At 49.7% G+C, this 20,720-nt stretch overlaps 1 protein-coding gene across 1 annotated transcript in view; it reads left to right on the top strand.

The window, feature by feature from the left end:
- CDH13 (cadherin 13) overlaps positions 1–20,720 on the top strand; it is a 1,000,495-nt gene that overhangs the window by 898,540 nt on the left and 81,235 nt on the right. The window contains exons 9-10 of the mRNA XM_044255654.1: positions 8,781–8,963; positions 15,380–15,633. Coding sequence (XP_044111589.1) covers positions 8,781–8,963; positions 15,380–15,633 — 437 coding nt within the window. The remainder of the gene's footprint in view (positions 1–8,780; positions 8,964–15,379; positions 15,634–20,720) is intronic.

Raw genomic sequence — 20,720 nt, 5'->3', positions numbered from 1 at the left:
GCAAGATCACGGAGGCGGGGGAAGAAATGGGCATTAGCAGGTGCCTTGCCAAGCCCCCAGAGAGTAGGCCTGGCTGGGCATCGTCCTTGAAAGGCGCCTGGGTGGCTCAGTGGGTTAAAGCCTCTGCCTTCAGCTCAGGTCATGATCCCAGAGTCCTGGGATCGAGTCCCACATCGGGCTCTCTGCTCAGCCAGGAACCGCTTCCCCCTTTCTCTCTCTGCCTGCCTCTCTGCCTACTTGTGATCTCTGTCAAGTAAATAAATAAAATCTTCAAAAAAAAAAAAAGTCATTGGCTCAGCCCCTCCAATGTGCTGCAACTCGAGGCAGCTCCTTATGGGGAATGCATCGACACAGAGACATGTGCACGGGGCGGGAAAGGGGAACGACCCCCGCCGGAGGGTGCAAGGAATACCATCTCCCTCCCTTACCCACTGGCCCATCGCCCTACCCCTGTACAGCCAGAAAGCCGGGGGCGCTCGGTCCTTCCTCTTGATAGAAGGGGACCCACAGACGGCAGCCCCCCATGCACGGAGCTCTCCTTCCAGCCTGGGGCTTCTCTGGGGGGTTGGGTCACACCAACCTGGGGGATCTTTGCCTTGTCCCCACCCCCAGATCGAGAACCACATTGCCTGGGATGTCAGGGAACCTTGGAGACTGCTCTTGTCTCTGTTGTTGGGCTGTTGGTCCCTTATCATTGTTGAACCATTTACACTTCTTCACCGGCCTGAATGTTGAACTGAGAAAACGCTGACAACACGGGGGGTGTCTAAAAAGTCCCTTTATAGCTGTCCTTTCCCAGAGCGGGTAGGTACTCTCTCTCTCCAGAACAGAGAGAACATGCAAATGCTTTTATCAAAGTATCTGGCGCAAAAGAAAAACAGTAATTATCAGAAGAAATTAATGTTAGTTGGATCAAGAAAGGACTTTGATTATGTTTTCTTAAAAAGAGCCTTTATCTTTTAGAGCCACGCAGTGACATATTTACAGATACAATGATACGTCTGGGATTTGTGCCAGATGATACGGGAATGGGGAGATGAGGGTGTGTAGCTGAAGCACCAGGGGGCACGAGCTGAAAATCTCTGAAGCCTGATGGTGGGCACGAGGGGCTCTTTATTCTGGCTGCTTTTATAAATGTTTGAAATTCTCCATAGCAAAGGGAAAAAAGATCCTTGAGGAGACATCAGTGGGACCCAAATCTTCATCAAAAAGGCCACATTTACTTGCTGAGAATGGCAGACATCCGCCAGAGCTGGTTTCCTCAGGGCTGCGTTAGGAGCAGAAGAAACCCACACAAAATGGCTGGTGAAGATGTGGCCATTGTTAACCGGCCCAGAAGCATCCGGCAGACAAGGGGTGTAGGGAACCTCGTGGGCATGGGGTCGGGGCTGGAAAACCAGTGGGAGACCAATGATTCCCCATCTGTCTTTTGTCTTTTGAGTGCCCTGGGGTCTCTCCGTTTTTCTCTCATTGTGTCCATTCTTTTGCCTCTCTCTGCATCTAGTCATCGGTGTCCCAGGGACAAAAAAATAAAAAAGTCCCTCCATGGTCAGCTACTCAGAAACTTAGAGTCTCTGATTATCACCTCTATTTTCTCTGAGTTCACACTCGTAGAGAATCACCTTGATTGTTCCTGTGGTCACCTGTGAGTCAGGCACACTCTTGGGTCCATTCAGCTCTGGCCACGGAAGCTGGGATCCCATGACACAAACGGCCTCCTAGAGCAGTCTTCTCAGCAGGGGCTGGGATCTTCTTTTAGGATCCTCAGAAAAGGAACACTGACCACCAGCGCGTAGAACTCTATTGTTTCTGCCATCCGAACTACCGTTCGTTCGTTCACTTGTCTTTTTCTCCGTGAGGCGAGAGACGACATGGCCGCCATTCTCAGACACATGTACAGGGACATCATCTTCTTTTAGGTATTTATTTCATAGATAAAAATGGTCCCAAAATGGGGCACCTGGGTGGCTCAGTAGGTTAAGCGTCCAGCTCTTGGTTTCGGCTCAGGTCCTGATCTCACGGCTCCTAGGATCAAGACCCACATCATGCTCCACACTGAGCGTGAAGCCTGCTTAAGATTCTTTCTCTCTTCCTCTCCCTCTGCACCCCCCACCCTCCACTCACGCCTGCATGTGCTCATGTGTGCTCGCTCTCTCTCAAAAACAAAAAACAAAAACAAAATTTAACGTCTACTTATAGTGCTCTCCCCTTATGAAAGATCTGGCATTTTGGGAAATCAGAGACAAAAACCTCATTCTCCAGAAGCTCACAGCTGGGAGGCGCATGCCCCAAGCTGTCTCTGCTTGAGAGGACGGGGAAGGAAGTCTCTGATCATAGTTGCTGGGACCCGGGGCTCTAGCATCGGATTTACTTCTCCCTGTGTGGATTGTCTTCCGTGAGTGTTGAAAACCAAAGTTCTGGCACCACTGCTCATCTTCAAAGAGAAAGGGGTATTTAGAGGTGACAGAATTTTAACCAAGTGGAGAAAAGAGTCCAATATAGCAATGAATGGGGCCATTATGGTCTGGTGGGCTCCTGCATGTTCTCCTCCCATCTTGGTTCTGTAGTCATTTTGGAGCCTCCCTATGCATGTCCTATTGGGACATGGCTAGGGAAGGACTCAGTAGGTCCAGTTCTTGAGGGCTGGCTGAAGGTTTTCAGCCAAGGACCTTCAGAGACCCATATGGTTCTCTGTTGTTAATCATTTCTTAGACATAAAGTCTTCTTTAAAATACTAAATGAACTTTTATTAAAACTCTGTGTACTTGTTAAATTTTTTATTTAAATATTATGTATATTCTATTATGTGAACTTTACATACATAATTATATTTTGTATTTTTTGTATTATTTTATGTACTTAAAGTATTTTATGTATTACATAGATATATAGTGCCCATATACATTAACTGTAAAGTGAATTAAAATGTCCCCGTATGTTTTCTTTTAAAACCTCTGCAGTTTTACCTTCCACATGTTGTGTATGGTATGGGGTAGGGATCAAGATTCATTGTTCTCTCCATATGGCCATCCAAATAATTCACCACCATTTATTGAAATGACCATTAGCTGGAAATTAGATCATGTGCAAATGTAAAAGCATCTGTAATTGGCTACAGGTACAGTTTTGGATGTATGACAGTGGAGAAGGGTAGAAAACAATATGGTTGGATATGTCATAGGTCAACAAAACATATAAAGAAAGGGGGTGAGTGGGAGGAAATGTGTCAGTCTACTGAGCTCCAAGCCCCCGAGGGGAGAGAATAGTGTCTCTTTCATTTACTGTTCTATTTCCTGCCTCTGATGCAGTAGACCCTTAAAGGATATTTACTAAAAGGAGTTCTTTCATTTTTCTATATCCTGGGATGAATCCTAATCGTAGATAGAGGAAACCAGATACATAATACAGCCATCCCTTCTAAATGTGGGTGCTGTAGGTTAACATCATTTGCCTTGGCAATAAAGGGCCTGTTGTTAGAGAAAAGTCAGGGATAAGCAGGGATATGAGTGTCAGATATACATAACTGAAAAGAGAAGAGCTTTTCGACACCAATTGCAAGTATCTTTGTGGATTATACATTAAAAGGCAGACCATAAGTACAGAAAGAGTCACAAGAATTTGAGCCATACCCTCCAATTTACTAGTAAGAATTTCATACGATACAAAACAAATCCCATCATCAACATCCTCACTAACAAATGCTGAGTCCTTACCCTTTACCAGGCAATGTACCAAGATCCTTGAACATAATATCATATTCTTAGCAATCACAGTCTCTACGCATTAGGCTGTCAGCAAAAATTCAGATTTTTCCAATGAGCTCTATCCTTTATGTAAATATAGACTCATAAAATTATTTGCAAGTTAAATTTCTGATTATCTGCCCTGCGTGCTTTTAACCTCACGAAGAAAAATTCAAGTTTATAAAACTTTTGGGGAATTTATTGTTTAATTTCCCAAAGCCAGGGCCCAAATGATTACATCAAACTTTTCGAGTTCACCATCTGTGAAACATCATGGTTGACAGTTCATGAACCTGGAATCCAGTTGTCAAACATGCAAGCATGTAGATGCCCAGTCCCTTAAAGTCACACACTGTCACTTCTTTCCCACCTGTGGCTTTCTACCCTGCTGATTATTATTTCCAATTTCAGGTTAACCTTAACCTAAAACCAACCATTTGCTCAATGAGGAAGAGAATTTATTCTTGGTGTAAAATAAAATGGTTACCCTTCTTCCCCCTGGTGATGGATGACCTTTCTGGAAGGTCCAGGCATTCTCTTCCTAAAGGTCCCTCACAAAACTCACCCCATGCTGTCAAAGAAAGCAGAAGGAAATACTCAGTTCTGAAGACAAGGGAGAGGTCTAATGAGCCTCAGTATGTCCCAAGCCAGTCACCCACACTGATTATGTAAAAATACATTTTGCGTCTGGTATTTGATTTGCCACACAGTTTAACATAAAAGTGACTTTATCTATTTTTTCCAATTAAAGGAACTAATGTTACAATCAATAATTCCTCCTGCTCTGGTATGCTAAATTAATGTCTGTCTATTGTTTTTAAATCACAAAGTGAGCATTGCTATCGAAATATAAAATGGTACTATTTCATTTTAATCTATTTAATTTTCCATCTTGAATTACATAATGGGGTTAAAACATTGAATAGAATTAATAGAATGAGTATTTAATTAAGCAATAATGAGTTTCTAAATGGATGCTCAAGGAAACTGGCTTTGTAGTTTATGCAAGAATCAGATAATGGTCTTAACAAAGACTATAATAATTGTGTTGAATGTTTTCTATATTTAAAGATTTTTTTCTGAATTCTCTCAAGAGTAGATTTAAACATAACCCAATTTCTTGACTAGACTCCACTTTACTTTCAAGGTAAATTCCAAATGCCTTTCTGTGACCCCCAAAGTGTTGCCTTATCTGACTCTTACCCTCCTCTAGAGCCCAATGGCAAATAGTTCTCCCCAGCCCTTCCCTGCACTCCAGCCATACCCACCTTCCCTTGGTTCTACAAATGTACCCTGCTCCCTCCACCACTGGCCCCTTATTAACTTCCCATCTGCTTTCAGTTCTCAGGGAATCCCTCCCTAATGACTCTCCCCAGACTGTGCACCCAGACCCTCTCACCACTCCCCTTTCAAGCAACAGGCTCAGTGTTGCTTTTTTCCCCAACATTTAGCACAGTTTTATAATCATACATGTGCTGGGTCTATTTTGTTTTCTAGCATATCCCTAGAATTTAGACTATATCATGCTTGGCACATAGAAGCCACTCACCCAATAATTGTTGGCTGTCTGTGTGTCTGGAAGATGGACGGATAGATGGAAGGAAGGAAGATAAATGGATGGATGGGTGAATGGATAGAGAATGATGGGTAGATGAATAGATAAAAGGATGGGTGGATGGAAAATGGATGGATGGGTAGATGATGGAGGATGGATGAATGGATGGGTGGTTCGTTGGGTAGATGGTTGGATGGATGGTTGGATGGATGATTGGGTGGACGGATCGATGGATGGATGAATGGATGGATGGATGGATGGATGGATGATTGGATGCATGGATGGATGGATGGATGGATGAATGGATGGATGGATGGTTGGTTGGATGGATGATTGGATGGATGGATGGATGGATGTGTGGATGGATGGATGGATGGATGGATGGATTAATAGATGATGGATGGATGGATGGATGGATAAATGCAGGGATAGAGAATGGATGGATGGATGGATGGATGATAGATGGAAGGCAGATAAATGGATAGATGGATGGATAGATGTGGGATGGAGGGTGGATGGGGAACAGATGAAAGTGATGGGTGGGGATTGGATGATGGATGGGTGGATGGATGGTAGGTAAATGTAGCTGTGGACATATTACTCCATCTAAGGATACATCAGGCCACAATACACACTATGAGAATTCCAAAAACAATCCTACATTATTCCCTTTGGAGTCATTTTCTCACACACTAAAAGGGTCTTCTATGCCAGCCTCTATGGTAGATGCCACAGACACTTTAAAAAAAAAAAGTGTCCTGGGAAAAGCTGCACAGGTTTTTCCCACTTAGACCTGGCCTAAATATTAATTTTACAAGTCCACCCATCCATCCACCCATTCCTCTATTCATCCATCAGATCTTCATGTGTCCATCACTGTGCTACGTACTGGGGATCAGAGATGAATCACCCATCAGGTGCCGGAAGCACAGTGCTGAGGGTCCTAAAACCAGAACAAGAACTTTCAGGGTCAAAGAAAATTTTAATTTTTTTCCCTCACATTAGGGGAAAAAAAAAGAAGGAAAGAAAATTTAAAAAACCATGAAAATCTATTCCAGTAGGAAGGACCAATGAAGATAAAAGTACTTAAGATCCATGAATGTCATAAGGCGGCTGTGCTACCGATGTCCTGGAGAACAAGGGAGATCAGTCCATCCCTGCCCTTCTGGAACATCCAGCACGTGATAGGGTCAGGCATCAGTCAGCCAGCCGGTCCTTCTTACCACTCCCGTAGAGCTGCAGCTCTCACATGTCCTCTCCATCCTGGCCTTTGATGCCAGGTCCCACCTCCCATATTTAAGACCATAGACTCATTCGACAAATATTTACTGGATCCCCTCACTGCACCTACCATCATCATGTGAGGGGCCGGAGAGAAAGCTGTGGACAAGACAGCCCTCACTGAGCCTCCAGCCTCCCCCAGTCATGATGTGTTCTGTGTCTTCACCCACAATGTGACCCCCGTCCACTCTGACAAAGCAACCCCTCAGCTCGGTCCTGATGGATGGATGGCAGCATCCTCCAGTCCCGTCCCTCCCCGTGCCCGCATCATCGCCCCCCTGGTGTCCCAAGGTACAGGTGTCAGTCGAGACACGAGAACACGTCATGAGCTGATGTCTGGTGTGATCAGTGGCTGGACCACAGCAGGGGTGAAGGGGGGCCTCAGCGATGGGGTCTTGAGTAATAGAACTCATTATAAGCGGAGATAATGAATCCAGGAGGCACGGATTTGACCTTTGGTTCACTGAACGACTCTGGACTTTCCTTCCTTCTCTGTGCTTCTTTCTTCATCCATATCTGGAGAGATTAGATAGCCTCATGGGCATGTGGCCAACAGATGGGGTTGATCCCAGTGTCCCTTCCCACTGAGCCACTGATCCCCCACAGGCCCTCAACATGGAACTCAGACAGCCTCTCTCAACACTGACACCTCCTTCCCATTCTTGACCTTGGACTCTGTCATGCTTCTGTCAACTGAACTGCATACTAGAATTACCAGGGCAGGTGAAGAAAATCCTTAATCTCAGACCTTACCTCCAAACCCACTGAATTAGAATAGGGCCCAGTTATTTTAAAAAAAAAAAAAAGAGGGGGTTCTTGAAGACAGTCCAATGTGCAGACAGGGCTGAGAACCACATCTAGATTTAAGCTTAGCTAAAGAGAGGACTACTTAGACAGGAATCAGGTCAACATTGTCGCCTGAAGCCCTGTCCGTGTGACAGCATCCTCCCCGCCCCCCCCTGCTCTAGCTGCTTCCTATCCTGCCATCAGGTTCCAAGAATTTCCCAGCATCCCTTTCATAGAAAGGAAACAACCCACCCAGGTTTGCTGAGGTGTGGTAGACAAATTAGTTCCTGTCCCCGCCCCAGCCCCCCAAGGCATCAAGATTAAGGCTTATGATTAATGATTTGCAAGTCAATTAATCAGCCACTGCTTTTGAAACCCCATTTCTCAAATTACTTCTCTTTGAACACAAGGGCTTTCTGATATTGCCTCACTGTCTCCAGACTCCCTTTCCTACTAATTGAAATTCCAAGATATTTCTTCTTCTTGTCAGCTTATTGGTATTACTTGTTTGTAAAATATTTGCAAACAGATTACTATTCACCTGTAGTGTGTCAGAGGTGAGCACTAAAACAATACTTTATGCTTCCAGCTCAAAGGAATGTGCTGATGATAGCTCACGAAATTATCTATGGGAAAGCTGATTTTTCATTTATTGATTTATTTTCACCACACCTACTTGCAACAAGTATTGGAGATGTATTACAATAAAAACACAGGTACAACAAGGCTCCAAACAACTGATTTATATGTTTCCTTGCAAAATGGGTTTTTAAAGTCTTCCTTGTTGTGGGGAAGAAGTGGGGCGGATGAAAATCAGCTCTCTTCTTTAGAGGAGATGGTGCAAGCAAGCAGAAGCCATGGAGTCAAACCCCAGGTTTCAGCTCCGGTCCTCCCACCTGCAAGGGAGGACCCCTGGGTCCCCGGTGACCTTGTTGTTTAAGGTCAGCAAAGTCGCAAGAGCAAAGACCCACAAAATTGTATAAAGGCTCCCATTCTGTAGACGTCTATTTCTTTTTCAACAACAGCTCATGATAGGTTAGGGGACCCAGGACCCACATTCTTCCCCCTGTGGCCGCGCCCTGCCCTTGGGTCCTGGGGTTGTCTGTGTGTAGACAGATGGAAAGAGAGGCACGGAGAAGGGCTAGCCGCTCCCAGCCGCCGAGCATCATTTCCGGCCACATTCAGTAGAAGAGAAGGCAGTCTCCCGGCCTCCGCTCCGCACAGGGAAGGCCAAGGGGAGGAATGGACCGTCTGCCGGCTCGGCTGGGCACGGCAGCACAACTGTCCTATACTGTTCTCTGTGAAACGAGGGGATGTGGGTCACAGACCCACTATCGGGCCTGTGGGAAAGGCTCCCTAAAGGGTCGATGCTGTTTTTACCAAATAGTGACCATAACCATTTGCTCTGTGTGCAGTTTCAAGCCACCGTGGAGGAAGGAGCCGTGGGGGTTATCGTCAACTTGACAGTTGAAGACAAGGACGACCCCGCCACAGGCGCATGGAGGGCTGCCTACACCATCATCAATGGAAATCCAGGCCAGAGCTTCGAGATCCACACCAACCCTCAGACCAACGAGGGGATGCTGTCCGTTGTCAAAGTAAGGACGCTTCCCCTGCTCCTCCCTCCTCACCAGACAGAGGGTCTCCCGGCTGGGGAAGGTCAAGGAGAAGCCAGCCCTAGTCTCCTCCTCCTGGGGTTAAAAAAGAAAAAGGCTCAGGGCTTCAGGGTGTATTTATATCCTCACGGCCCCAAAACCACCCTGTTTCACAGGTTCTAGGAAACTCAAACATCTGTGTAACCTTAAAAAGAAACCAAGTTAATTTTTAAATGAGATTTACCATATGATTGATACTGGATTATCTAAGATATGCAAAACAGGACATGCAAAGGTTTTTCTAAAGATCTCTGATCAAAAATATGGATCATTACTCATCTTTTTAGTCAATCTGAGCAGAGACCTGGTTATTCTCTTAAAAACAGGACATAGGGGCGCCTGGGTGGCTCCGTGCGTTAAAGCCTCTGCCTTTGGCTCAGGTCATGATCCCAGGGTCCTGGGATCAAGCCCCGCATCAGGCTCTCTGCTCCACAGGGAGCCTGCTTCCTTCTCTCTCTGCCTGCCTTGCTGCCTACTTGTGATCTCTGTCAAATAAATAAATAAAATCTTTTTTTTTTTTTTTTAAAGGAGATGAACAGCAACTGGCCGTTGGAGTCCCAGTCCTGTCCTGGGGCTGCCGGCACAAATAACCACACCCTCAGTGGCCTTAGGCTATGCAGACCTACAGTCTCTTATCTAAATTCTAGAGGCCAGAGCTCCAAAATCAGCTTCCCAGGGCTGAGCTTGGCAGCCCCCCATCTTGGAGGCTCTAAGGGACCAGCCAAGTCCTTCTCTTCCCCACCTGCTAGAGGCCACCCACCTTCCTTGGCCTGTGGCCCTTTCTCATATCCAGGACGAAAGGCAGCATTATCCTATTTTTCTCTGTTCCCATCTCCCGTCTGTTTCTTCCTTTGACTTCCCTGCCTCCTTCCTTTAAGGACCTCTGTTGACTCCAGGGTTCCAAGCGTAGAATCCAGGATCCTCCCCCCATGAGGTCCTGAGCTCACTCACATCTGTGAAGTCCCTTTTGTCCCATGAGGCTCCAGGGATCCGCTGGGGATCACGCTGGGAGGTCTTTATTGTGCAGGGGCCCATACACATTTCCACAGCCTTCCCCGGGGTCAGGACCCGGAGCCCTTGAGAACGGCAGATCTTGGAGACACTTCTGTCTTGCTCTGGAAGAGGAGGAGCTGGGTTTCTCCCAAGCCCTGTTCTTCCCAGGATTTTATTCACAGCGAACCTCAGAGGTCTGGCTGAGAAGAGGAGCCCACGGGGCCTCCCAGGCCTCCTCTAATAGCACGGGCAACGGCAAGGTCGTCAGGAGCTCCTGACGCGACTCTCCTACAAACCATTGCAGTTTCCAGCTGTGGAAGTCGAGCCCCGATCCGTAAACGCCATCGGGCGATTTTCCAAACCTGCAGCTGGAAGACAAAGCTCGGGTACATATACAGCCCCGTCATAAATTCTAGAAGCGCACCGTCCTCCCCACCCTGTGTGTGTGAGAGCTTGTGGCACAGACTCTAGGAGAAAACCAGAATCACGAAGGGGCGTTCTCTTCTCCCCGCATCGCCACTGTGGCCAGCCACGCTCAGTCTGAACTGTTAGCATGCAGGAGTGTCACCCGGGAGGCCAGATATGACCCAGGTTCCCCGGCCCTGCCCATGGGAGAGGTGCCACGGGCCCAGAAGATGCTGGGGTTTGTAGAGCACAGCCTTGTGGATGATGTTTGCACCTGCAACTTGTGGAGGAGGTGCTGCAGCACCTTGAACTCCCCCTGGGCCTCAGTTTTACCAGTGAGTGGACTCCCTTTGCTTCAGAATTAAAATGGAGATTCCGCCTCCCTTTGGCTGCTTGCCATGTGAATTGCTCTGAGAGCCTTGGGTTCTCTCTGCTTCTCAACCCACCTGTGTCGAACCAGGACAGCTTTCTGCAGGCAGACCTGGCCTTGTTCCCCATGTTTTTCACTTCGCCAGCAACCCTGTGCTTCATTAGGAATGTCCTCAGGTCAAGTAAGAGAATACCAGGCTGATAGTGGCTTAAATAATAAAGAGAATTTAATGATTTCCATAACTAGATGAAGATAGGTCAGTCTAAGATTGGCTGGCAGCTCAAGGCATCAGAGAGCGAGCAGGGGGCTCTGTAAATGCTTCTGGCTTTTTTCCTTGAGGATGCAAAGTGGCTGCCGAAACACTGGGCATCACATCTTCCCTCTGTGTTCTAAGGCAGGGAGGCAAACATGAGAGAGTGCTCTCAAGTGCCCCCTCCTCTCATCGGGGAAAGAAATATCTTTTCCAGTGGTTTCTCAGATAATTTCCCATGACATATCATTGGCCAGATAACACGGGCCCATCCCAGCCGCAAGGAAGGATAGGAAGTACAAATCTGGCTTTGGGGGCCTCTGCAGGAGGAGATGGGTAGGGGAGCACGGGGTGGGCATGGTCACGGGGCAATGAGCTGTTGTGCCCTAACCAGTTAGCAGTGAGCATACTGAAGAATGAGCAGAAATTACAGGGCTGTGTGGCTCCCAGGGGAGTCCCTCCTCCCTGCAGGGCCAAATCCTAACAGTTCTGCAAAGCAAGTACCTCTTTCCTCTTTAAAACCTTCTGCTCAGCAATGCTCTTAGTTGCTTTGTAAACCTATTCCAAAACTGTCAGAGAGTTACCCTTTCCGCTGAACATAATCTACCCTGCATTCTAAGTGTATTATCTCTTCTGTCCCTGGAGGAGATGGAAATCTCCAGAAAGCCTTGATCCCCAAACCCATAATAGGCTTGCAGATCACTGTTGGCTCACTTTCAAACCCTCCCTCTTCCTACAGCAAACCCCAGGTTCTTTCCGCCTCCCGTGTGGGCCGGCTTTCCCAGCCTGTGACGACTCCGTGACGCTTGTCCACACCCTCACTTGACACTGATGAAACAGGAATTAGGTAGACTCGCTGGAACTTGATCAGAAGTGTTTAAGACGTGTTATCAGAAGTTCAATTCCCTCCCCTCCCCGACCTGGAGACCTTGCATCAGACAGATCACATCACTAAAGTCATACGCCCCCGATGAGGGAGGGCCTCTTCACCCAGCGTGAGCCAGGGCAACGTCCGAGAGGAGAGAGCCACGTTGCACCAGCTCCCGGCGGCCTGCCCAGGGAAACCCGCGGCTGGAATTATTACAGCCAGGCACAGTGCAGATGGGAACGAGCGCTGGAGCGGCCCTGCCCTCCAGAAAGACATTGTACGACTCAGTGCCCCTCTGCCCTCCCTCTGTGCACTGGTCACTTCTCAAACCCTCCGAGGCCAGTGTGGCGCCCAGGGGATGTCCGTTCTCCTTCCTTTCTCATCACACTCTCAGGGCCAAAGCGTGGCGCAGTGCTGCTTATTAGCTGTGTGACTGTGACTGAGTTACTCAACCTCTCTGAGCCTGTTTCCTCATGGAGGAAAGGGGACTAAAAATGCCCGCTATTGTGATGTAAAGTGAGGACGGGGTGCATTGACGCTCACAGAGCCCTCCTAGCACACAGTAGGTGCACAGGAAGGGATAAATAATGTCGTGGGATGGAATGAAGGGTGGTAGTGAAAACCAGACATGTATATTGTAGGGGTCGGGGAGCCGTGGGTGTGCCCCACGAGTATGGATTGAATTGTGTCCCCCAAGAAAAGATATTTTGAAGTCCTTACCCTGGACCCCCCTGAATGTGGCCATATTTGCAAATAGAGTCACTGCAGATGGGATTAGTTGAGGTCATGGTGGAGAGGGGGAGCCCCCCCTCCCATAGGACCGTGCTCCTGTGAGGAGATGACAGGGACACGCAGGGAGGGGGCTGTATGGCCACGGAGGAAGAGATGGGAGTGGGGCGGCTACAGGCCATGGATCCCCAGGGGGAGGCAGGGACGTTCCCCCCAAAGTTCTCAGAGCCAGCACAGCCCCATTCCCATTTGATTTTGTGCTTTCCAGTCTCCAGGACCGTGAGACAGTTGATTTCTGTATTATTAAGCTACTCAGTCCTTCATTCCGGCAGGCCTAGGAAACTAACGCACCCACCAGGGTCCCTGACTAGGTGGGAGCAGACACTCCCAGAGCCCCGAGTGCTGGCTCCCAGCAGAACAGCCCACCGAAGGGAATGCAGGCCAAGCTCTGCCTGCTGGAGAGAGCCTGCAGCTGGCACCTGACTGTAGAGGGAGGCAGAAGGCCACCCACTGCCCTGAGATGGGGCTGATTTGGCGATCAGGGAAAGTTCCAGAGCTCCCCTGGCACTGAGCTATAGCTGGACTCCAGCAGAGACCATATCCCTGCTCCCTTCTTCTGAGAAGGCACACCAATACATCATGCTCCAAATCCCTGCCTCAGGCTCTGCTTCCAGACTCGGTTGGAGACTCAGGGAACCCAGACAGAGCTATCACACACACACACACACACACACACACACACACACACACACACACCTATCATACACACATTCACTCACATACACACACATGCACATCTGACATGTAAAAACACAAGTACGTGTTTACTATATGGGCACATGTGTACTGATCCAACAGAAACGTACACAATTCTACCTAGTATATAAAGAAATACGCATTTTAGCCATACTATGTAAAGGTCATGTGTAAATAAGCCAGACCACTTCCTCTAGGGACCCCGATCTTCTCTCCCTGCCTGGTCTGCCCCACTCCATGCGGCTAGTGGCCCAACCCTCCCACTCACCATGTCAGCCTCAACCTCAGGCTCAAATTCTGCTGTTCCAAGTCTCGTGGAGCTCACAAACGGAAGAAACCCCAGCCTGGTGGCTTTTCCATCGTGGTAGAAAAATCAGTTGGGCTAGATTTGGGATAAATGATAAATTTGGGTGCATGGCAACACCCTGGGCCCCAGTTTGAAATGTATGTCACCAGTTTGAAATGTATATCATGTATTTGGGGTGTCACTTGGGACGGACAGAAATCTCTTACTGGAGAGGGATGGAGGGTGAGATATTCTTGTGTTATAGGGATGGGACCCACATCTAACTGGGTAGCTCCTCAGTGCCAGGAGGGCTACACCTGTTAACACTGTAAGTCCCTCTGGGAGTTGTTGCAGGTGCGGAGAGAGGGTCCTGTTACCATCAGGAAGCATTTCCTGTGGGTGTGTGTGTGCGTGTGCGTGTGTGTGCAGGGCTCTCTGCCCAGCTTCCCGGTCTCACACTGCTCCCACTTCCCATGGCTCTTACAACCTTTCCACCTTTTGCTTCCTTTTGGTCGAGTGCAAACCGACTCCCCACACTCGCTTTGGTCCTGTCCTTCCAGCAAGAGCATCCACGTGTCCTGGGTCTGAGGCGTTAGCTACCCATCATCCCAGTCAACATGAGGAAAATTACTTGAAATACACAGCCTGCCCTCATCCGACCTAAATGTCTCCCCACACGCCCTCAGTGACAGGAAATGTGACTCCTGGGTCATCCCATGGTTTGGAGAGTGGCCAGGTGAAGGGCGTCCGTGTCGTTCGTGGTGGGCAGGACCCCCATATTAATAATGTCAGCAGTGGGGTCTCCTGAACGTGATCTGATTTACTCTGCACAGCCGCTGGGGGAGGCGGGTTCTACCAGCCTTTTGCAAAATCACCTAGAGTGGGGCCACATCTCAGTGACCCTGGGGCCAGGACCATCCTCCCTCATCATGCTGGAGGGTCCCTCCCAGGCACGGCCATGTATCTCATAATCCCTGCCCCGTATCTGACCACAGAGCCCCTACTCGTGGTGACCATTGAAAATTGCCCGCAGGTTTTTAAATGCCCTCAGGTGGGGAAGGGACCCGAGGCTTAACCCCACGTGTCTCCAATCCTCTCCAGTCCTTTTCCCTATGCTATGCCCTCCCCGGAAATGCAACCGGCAGGAGAAACTCTCCTTTTCCTGCTGTCCAGAATCCCGCTTCGGCTCTTGTGGCCAGGGAGGTGGAAACATTAAAGATGGAATTTGGGGCTGCCTTTTCCACTTGACCTCCCCCCATAGTAACCGAGGCAGGGTGACCCCGTAGTTGGCAAAGGTTTAGATTTCAGAGTTGTTTGTCCCCGAACCCCACGGAGTGTCGGAGTCATGGGGCTACGGGTTACAGGTAGGAAGACTTTTAATGTCGGCAGGGTGAGGGCGTCGTCTTTAGATGGTCTCAGACGGGGACCCTAGCACTCTGGGCTCACAGCATGTGTTGTCACTTACTTCTCAATCTCAAAAACAAAAACAAAAACTACCAGCTTCCATCCCAATTCTGTATCTGGATGTTGCATATCCTTAAGGAGGACCCCACGCTGCATTCACGTTAGCCCACAAAACCTGGATCCAAACCCGATCACCCACACATCGGCTCATGGGCTGTCGCAGCAGGACCTGGGGCAAAGGCGCCTTCTGCCCTCTCTAGCAGATACACATGCTGAGCCTCCCATCTCTGCTTTCCAGCCCCTGGACTACGAGATCTCCGCCTTTCACACCTTGCTGATCAAAGTGGAAAATGAGGACCCGCTGGTGCCCGACGTCTCCTACGGCCCCAGCTCCACGGCCACGGTCCACATCACCGTCCTGGATGTCAATGAGGGTCCGGTTTTCTACCCGGACCCCATGACAGTGACCAGGCAGGAGAACATCTCCGTGGGCAGCGTGCTTCTGACTGTGAACGCCACGGACCCCGATTCCCTGCAGCATCAAACCATCAGGTGGGTGAGCCGCTCTCTACCTGGAGACCCGAGTCACGCAGAAATAGTATTTCTTTCCTGGCTGCAGGCCTGGTTGTCAGGAGCGACCTAGCATTAAATTAAATCTGTTAGGGATCTGGGTAACGAGAAGGTACGTGTCGCAATGAAGTCTGTGGCTGACTGTATCAAGACCAGGCTGAGTCCGGGTGGGGGGCCTGCTGCCCGCACACCTGTTTCCCAGCAGTAGACCAGCTCAGGAGGAGAGGGACTTCAGGCTGTCTCTCTAAACGGCCAGAGGGGTCTGCCAAACATAGTCCCTGAAAGAAAAAGAAAAGAAAGCCCACCGGCTATGGTGCCTTGCCTCTCAGACACTTGACCCACACTCTGGTCACCACAGCTTGCTGAGGAAGGCACTGGCTGGCTCCACAGACAGACAAGCGTATTAGGAACCCAGAGAGGTTCAGTAACAGCACCGGGGGCCCAGCTTAGCGGAGGAATCAGAAAAGAAACAGGTCAGTATGCAAAGGCCCTTGCTCTCCGCCTAGGGCTGTGGATTCCCAACCGGTCAAAATGGGATGGAACAGACATCACTGGTCTATAGAACTGGAACATCAGGGTTAGATTTTGCACTGATAAATGGCAAGCCAAAAAAAAAAGAAAGAAAAGAAAACAGTCTTTAAAAATTTCTGTCTTCATTTCTTAAGCTCTGTCCAGTGCTGAGAAGGAAGGTGTTTTCATGACAAGATTTAATTAAATGATCGTTACCCACGGAGCCCGTGGAGACAAGCTGCTCTCCGCGGTGCCGTGTTTCGCCAGCAGCCCGAATCGGGTATGCGGGTCCAAACGCACGCTTGTCTCCGCAAAAGAAAGTTATTAATCTTTCTCTTCCAAAATCTAATCTTCCTCTCCTAGGAGGAACAGATAATCATGTATTAGATACACTTCTAATAAACACGGGTCGTATTTTCCTGATTCAAAACACCTGGAAACGTGTCACCGTCTCCGCGTGGCCCTGTTACCGGGGATCGAGCCGGCCGGCACGCGGCGCACGTTCGTTTCCAATCCCAAAAGGCGATTTACTTTCAGAACAAAACTTTCCGAAATGCCGGACGGACGAGATACAGGCCTGCACTATACCAAATCCGATAATAATGTGACCCTGAAATCGCCGTTCTGTTCTCTCTCTTTGCTTTTCCTGCTGGGTACCAGGCAAAGGAAATCCGCAATTTAAATATCAAAGGGCAAGTTTTCCTTAAGTCCTGAGGCGGGGAAGCTGGTCGCTTTAACAGCCGGTAAGGTGGACGCGCTCATTTAGGTTGTCTTTGTGGGAGCTTAACGGTCATTTTGTACTTGTACAACAGGAGGAGGAAGAGGAGGCTCTGGGGTGGGGAGAAAGCAAATGTGGAGTTCCGATGGGCTTGTCATAGCTGAGTTGGGGTGGCAGGGAGCTCCGCCGTCGCTGGGTGACTTGGGATGTCGCCAATCAAGAAGCCTTAACAGGGTAACGCGGGGCAGATGCGTGGTAGAGGGCAACAGCGGGAGAGGCAGGTCTGTCCAGGTTCTCTGTTTTAAGACCCGCTCTGGCCGACTTGGGCAAACTGGGGAATTTGCTAGACGAGTCCCTGCATCGCACATAGAACTAAAGAACATGCTGAGGGTCAGGCCCCGCGACAACACAGGAACTCGGGGCGTACTTTGTCTCTAGGGGATGGGAAGGGACGGGCTGCCACTCCCCGGCCTCACAGAGAAGAACGAGTGAACCGCCTCCAACCCTTTCCCACGCTCCTGCCGCTCACCCACGCGGGTTCGCGTACCCTGGGTGCATCTGCTTTACGTAGCCCCCGGTCGTGAGCTTCTCAGATCAGGGGACCAGAACGGATGTTCCGGATGTGGCCGCCCAGCACGGCAGGCAGCTGATGGGGAGAGAGGAAGGGGATCCCATCTTGCAGATGGCATATGGAGCTGGGATGTGGGACCGGCCTCGGAGAGCCGTCCCAGCACACTGAGGCAGGCAGGATTCTGGCTCCGGAAAGGGAGGGCGTGACTGGCAAGAGCCCAGACATTGAGGGGGTGTCAGGACCAGGCTGGGAGCCATGGTGCGCAAGGACCCGGCTTCTGGAATGGGTTGCTCACGTTCCCCATTGTGGCACAGGCAGAACGTCTGTCTGCGGCACCCACCGCGTGTTCGTTCCTAGATGGGAAACTCGAGGGAAGAGACAGGCGTGTGGGAAGCTCCAGTCGGTTGTCATAGATCTGACCCTTCCCCGTAAGCTGCCAGTCCCTCTTCCGAGTGGCTTAGCCCAAGATGCCACGTATCAGCCCACGTACCTGGAAGGCGCACGGGCACGAGGGAACCCAGCACGAGAACTCGGGTGTCTGGCGTATGTTCTTACCGCGCCTCTTGGCTCTGCTCTCCCCCCTCCACCCCGGGTCGGCTTCAGCCTCAGCCGTGCCTGAACGTCCACCGGCAGTGCCCGTCCTCAACCCTCCCACCAGGAAGAGAGGCTTCCCGATTGAAAGTTCAAGTCCAAGGGCCACACTTGGGTCTCACCGAGCCAACTTGCACACATGCCCTTCTCGGAGCCAAATGGAGCAGCAGGGGGGATGGGGGGGAAGGCGTGCCCTCCGTGGGCCCCACGTCCCACCATGATGACGGCAGGAATGCGGGATGCGTTTCCCAGGAGTCAGGAACGGGGGCTGAGCCATCGGGAACCACCAAGAGTCACTGAGACCACGTTCAGTGCTATGAGTACCCTCGGGAAATGCCGCCGAGGTGTCTCTCTGTGGCTGGTTTACTTACGCGCATTTACAGAGTGAGCCTAGCAGTGTCTGGAGATGGCTCTCTTCCAGCCTTGAAGCAAAGTAGATGTGTGTGTGTGGGAGAGCGAGGGCTTGAGAGGAGGACACATTTCTCCCTCTGGTCAGACTCCTCCAGCACAGTCCTTCCCGCGGGACCCAGCGTGGGCCTGGCTCTCGGCTCCCTCCCCCGCGCCTCCCCTGGTGCTGGTCCTGAGCTCATCAGAGGCAGGGACAGCATCACGGACAGGTGCAGCTCTCGTCTCCGGAACTCTTCGGGGAGAAATGGTCCATTAATTACTGGCAGTCCTTGATCCTTCCCCTGCCCTATTCCTTTCCTCCCCTTCCTCCCTCCCCCTCCTTCCTCTGTCTCTCCCTACCAATATTCCATTCCAAGATTCTCTGTGACTCAGCCCCAAGAACCCCATTTTCATCTCCAGTGACTCACCAGGCCCTGGGAGCTTTTGAGCCCAGGGGGAGATGCCCCCTGACACAGGTCCTGCCCCAACCCTGAGGGCAGGCTCCTTCCCTGTCAAAGCAGGGAAACCTCCTCTCCACCCCGACCCACACCAAACTTACAAACTTTCTAGCCAATTCCCATCCCGGCTGGTGTCCTGTCTCCCGACATGACGCTAGCACAGCCGGCCCCTGGTGGGCCCTCTTTCATCTCACCAGGAAACAGTCAAGTCTGTGAAAGGCGCCTTGATCTCTGAGAAGCCTGTAACGCTGAAGACAGGAGGTGTCCGGGCATCAGAGTGAATATTCTCACTAAAAAGCCTGCGTCATTAAAACTTGTTAAAAAGCCCATCGCCTCCCTCTCCGCCGAATCAGAATGGACATCTGCGGGCTGGTGACAACGAAACTCTTCTTTTTAATGACTTCTATCTTCTTATCCTTATTATAAAGTTAAGATAGTTCATGGAGGAAACTTTGGAAAAGGCAGTTGAGAATAAAGAAGAGAATCAAGAATCTGTAATCATCTCGCACAGGAAATCCCCTCCTAACAATGTGCATATATCTCCGTCCAATGTCACATGTGAGAAACCTTCGGTTTTTATTACCAGAAATAGCGCCCATCACCTGTCCTGTTTTGGAACCTGCCTTGTCTGCTTCCCAGGACATGGTGAACAGCTTCCCATGTCAAGACACGGCCATTATTTTTAATTGCTTGATAGAATTCTATTATCTTATTACATGGATGCTCTCATTTGTTCATTCATTTCCCTGTTATTAGATATTAAGAGTGTTTCCAATTGTATGCAATTATTTTTTGAAAAGGTCAGCGGACATGCTTACAGCTAAATTGTTGCATGCATCATTAATTTCCCGGAGAACTTTTTTGAAAATACTTTGCATCCAAAGTATTGGTATTGTTAATGCCTTTTGTCGTAAAAAGAGTTCTTCTTTTTTTTATACCCACGCAGTCACATTTATATTTTCCCTTAAGATTTGAGTTGATGTCAGGATTAGAAAGCCTCTTGGCTCCGCCTCCCTCACCCCATCCCCCTCTGTACACCGCAGCCCCGGCTCCACACCCCCAAGACAGGGGCCCGGCATTTCCCCGTGACACTCGTGACGTTCGGGTGTCTCTAATAAGGAGCAGACTTGGCATCTGAGCTTGTTGGCTAATTGCTGTCGGAAGGAGCCGCTCAGTGATCCTTACGCTACACTGGAAATGTGTGACAAATGACAAAATGCCTTTGTCCCACATTCTCCACCAGTGAACTGAATACCAGGGAGGACCCCTTGGGCCCTGTTGATTCCGTTGCTTTGGGGAGGCAGCCGGAAGCTCAGTCCCTCCCAACAGCCTGAGAGGACTTATCTCATTGTCTTTCACAATCGGGGGATTTCCTTGGGGGCACCCAAGTAGCAATTCCTATTTTGAGCATTTTTTCAGACCGGGCTCGTCTTGTCCGGGGTCTACAATAAACCACACTGCAGCAGAGGTTCCTGACTACACACTGAATATATAAGCCATGTGTTGAGAAATATCGTTCGTACCGACATGAAATGACCTATCATTGCTCAACATGGTTCTGGAGAAAACATTCATCCAGGGAGCCCTGCAAGGGTGGGTCGAGCAGCGCTGTATCTGGGAGGATTGAGTTTGGCTGAACATAACATGAAAATTCAAAATGACCGTGGCTCAGAAAAAATAGAACTCTTTTTTTTTTTTTTGTGGGGTGGGGGGGCTGGTCTCCTGTGACAGAAGTCTAGAGTAGCCACGGCAGGGCCCAGGGCTCGTATGGCGGTCCCACAAAACTGTCACGGGGTCCAGCCTCCTTCCTGCTCACCACTCGACTACCTCCAGG

Source organism: Neovison vison, chromosome 7, assembly GCF_020171115.1.
Source record: "Neovison vison isolate M4711 chromosome 7, ASM_NN_V1, whole genome shotgun sequence".
Classification (NCBI taxonomy): domain Eukaryota; kingdom Metazoa; phylum Chordata; class Mammalia; order Carnivora; family Mustelidae; genus Neogale; species Neogale vison.
This window is presented reverse-complemented; position numbering and strand designations above follow the sequence as displayed.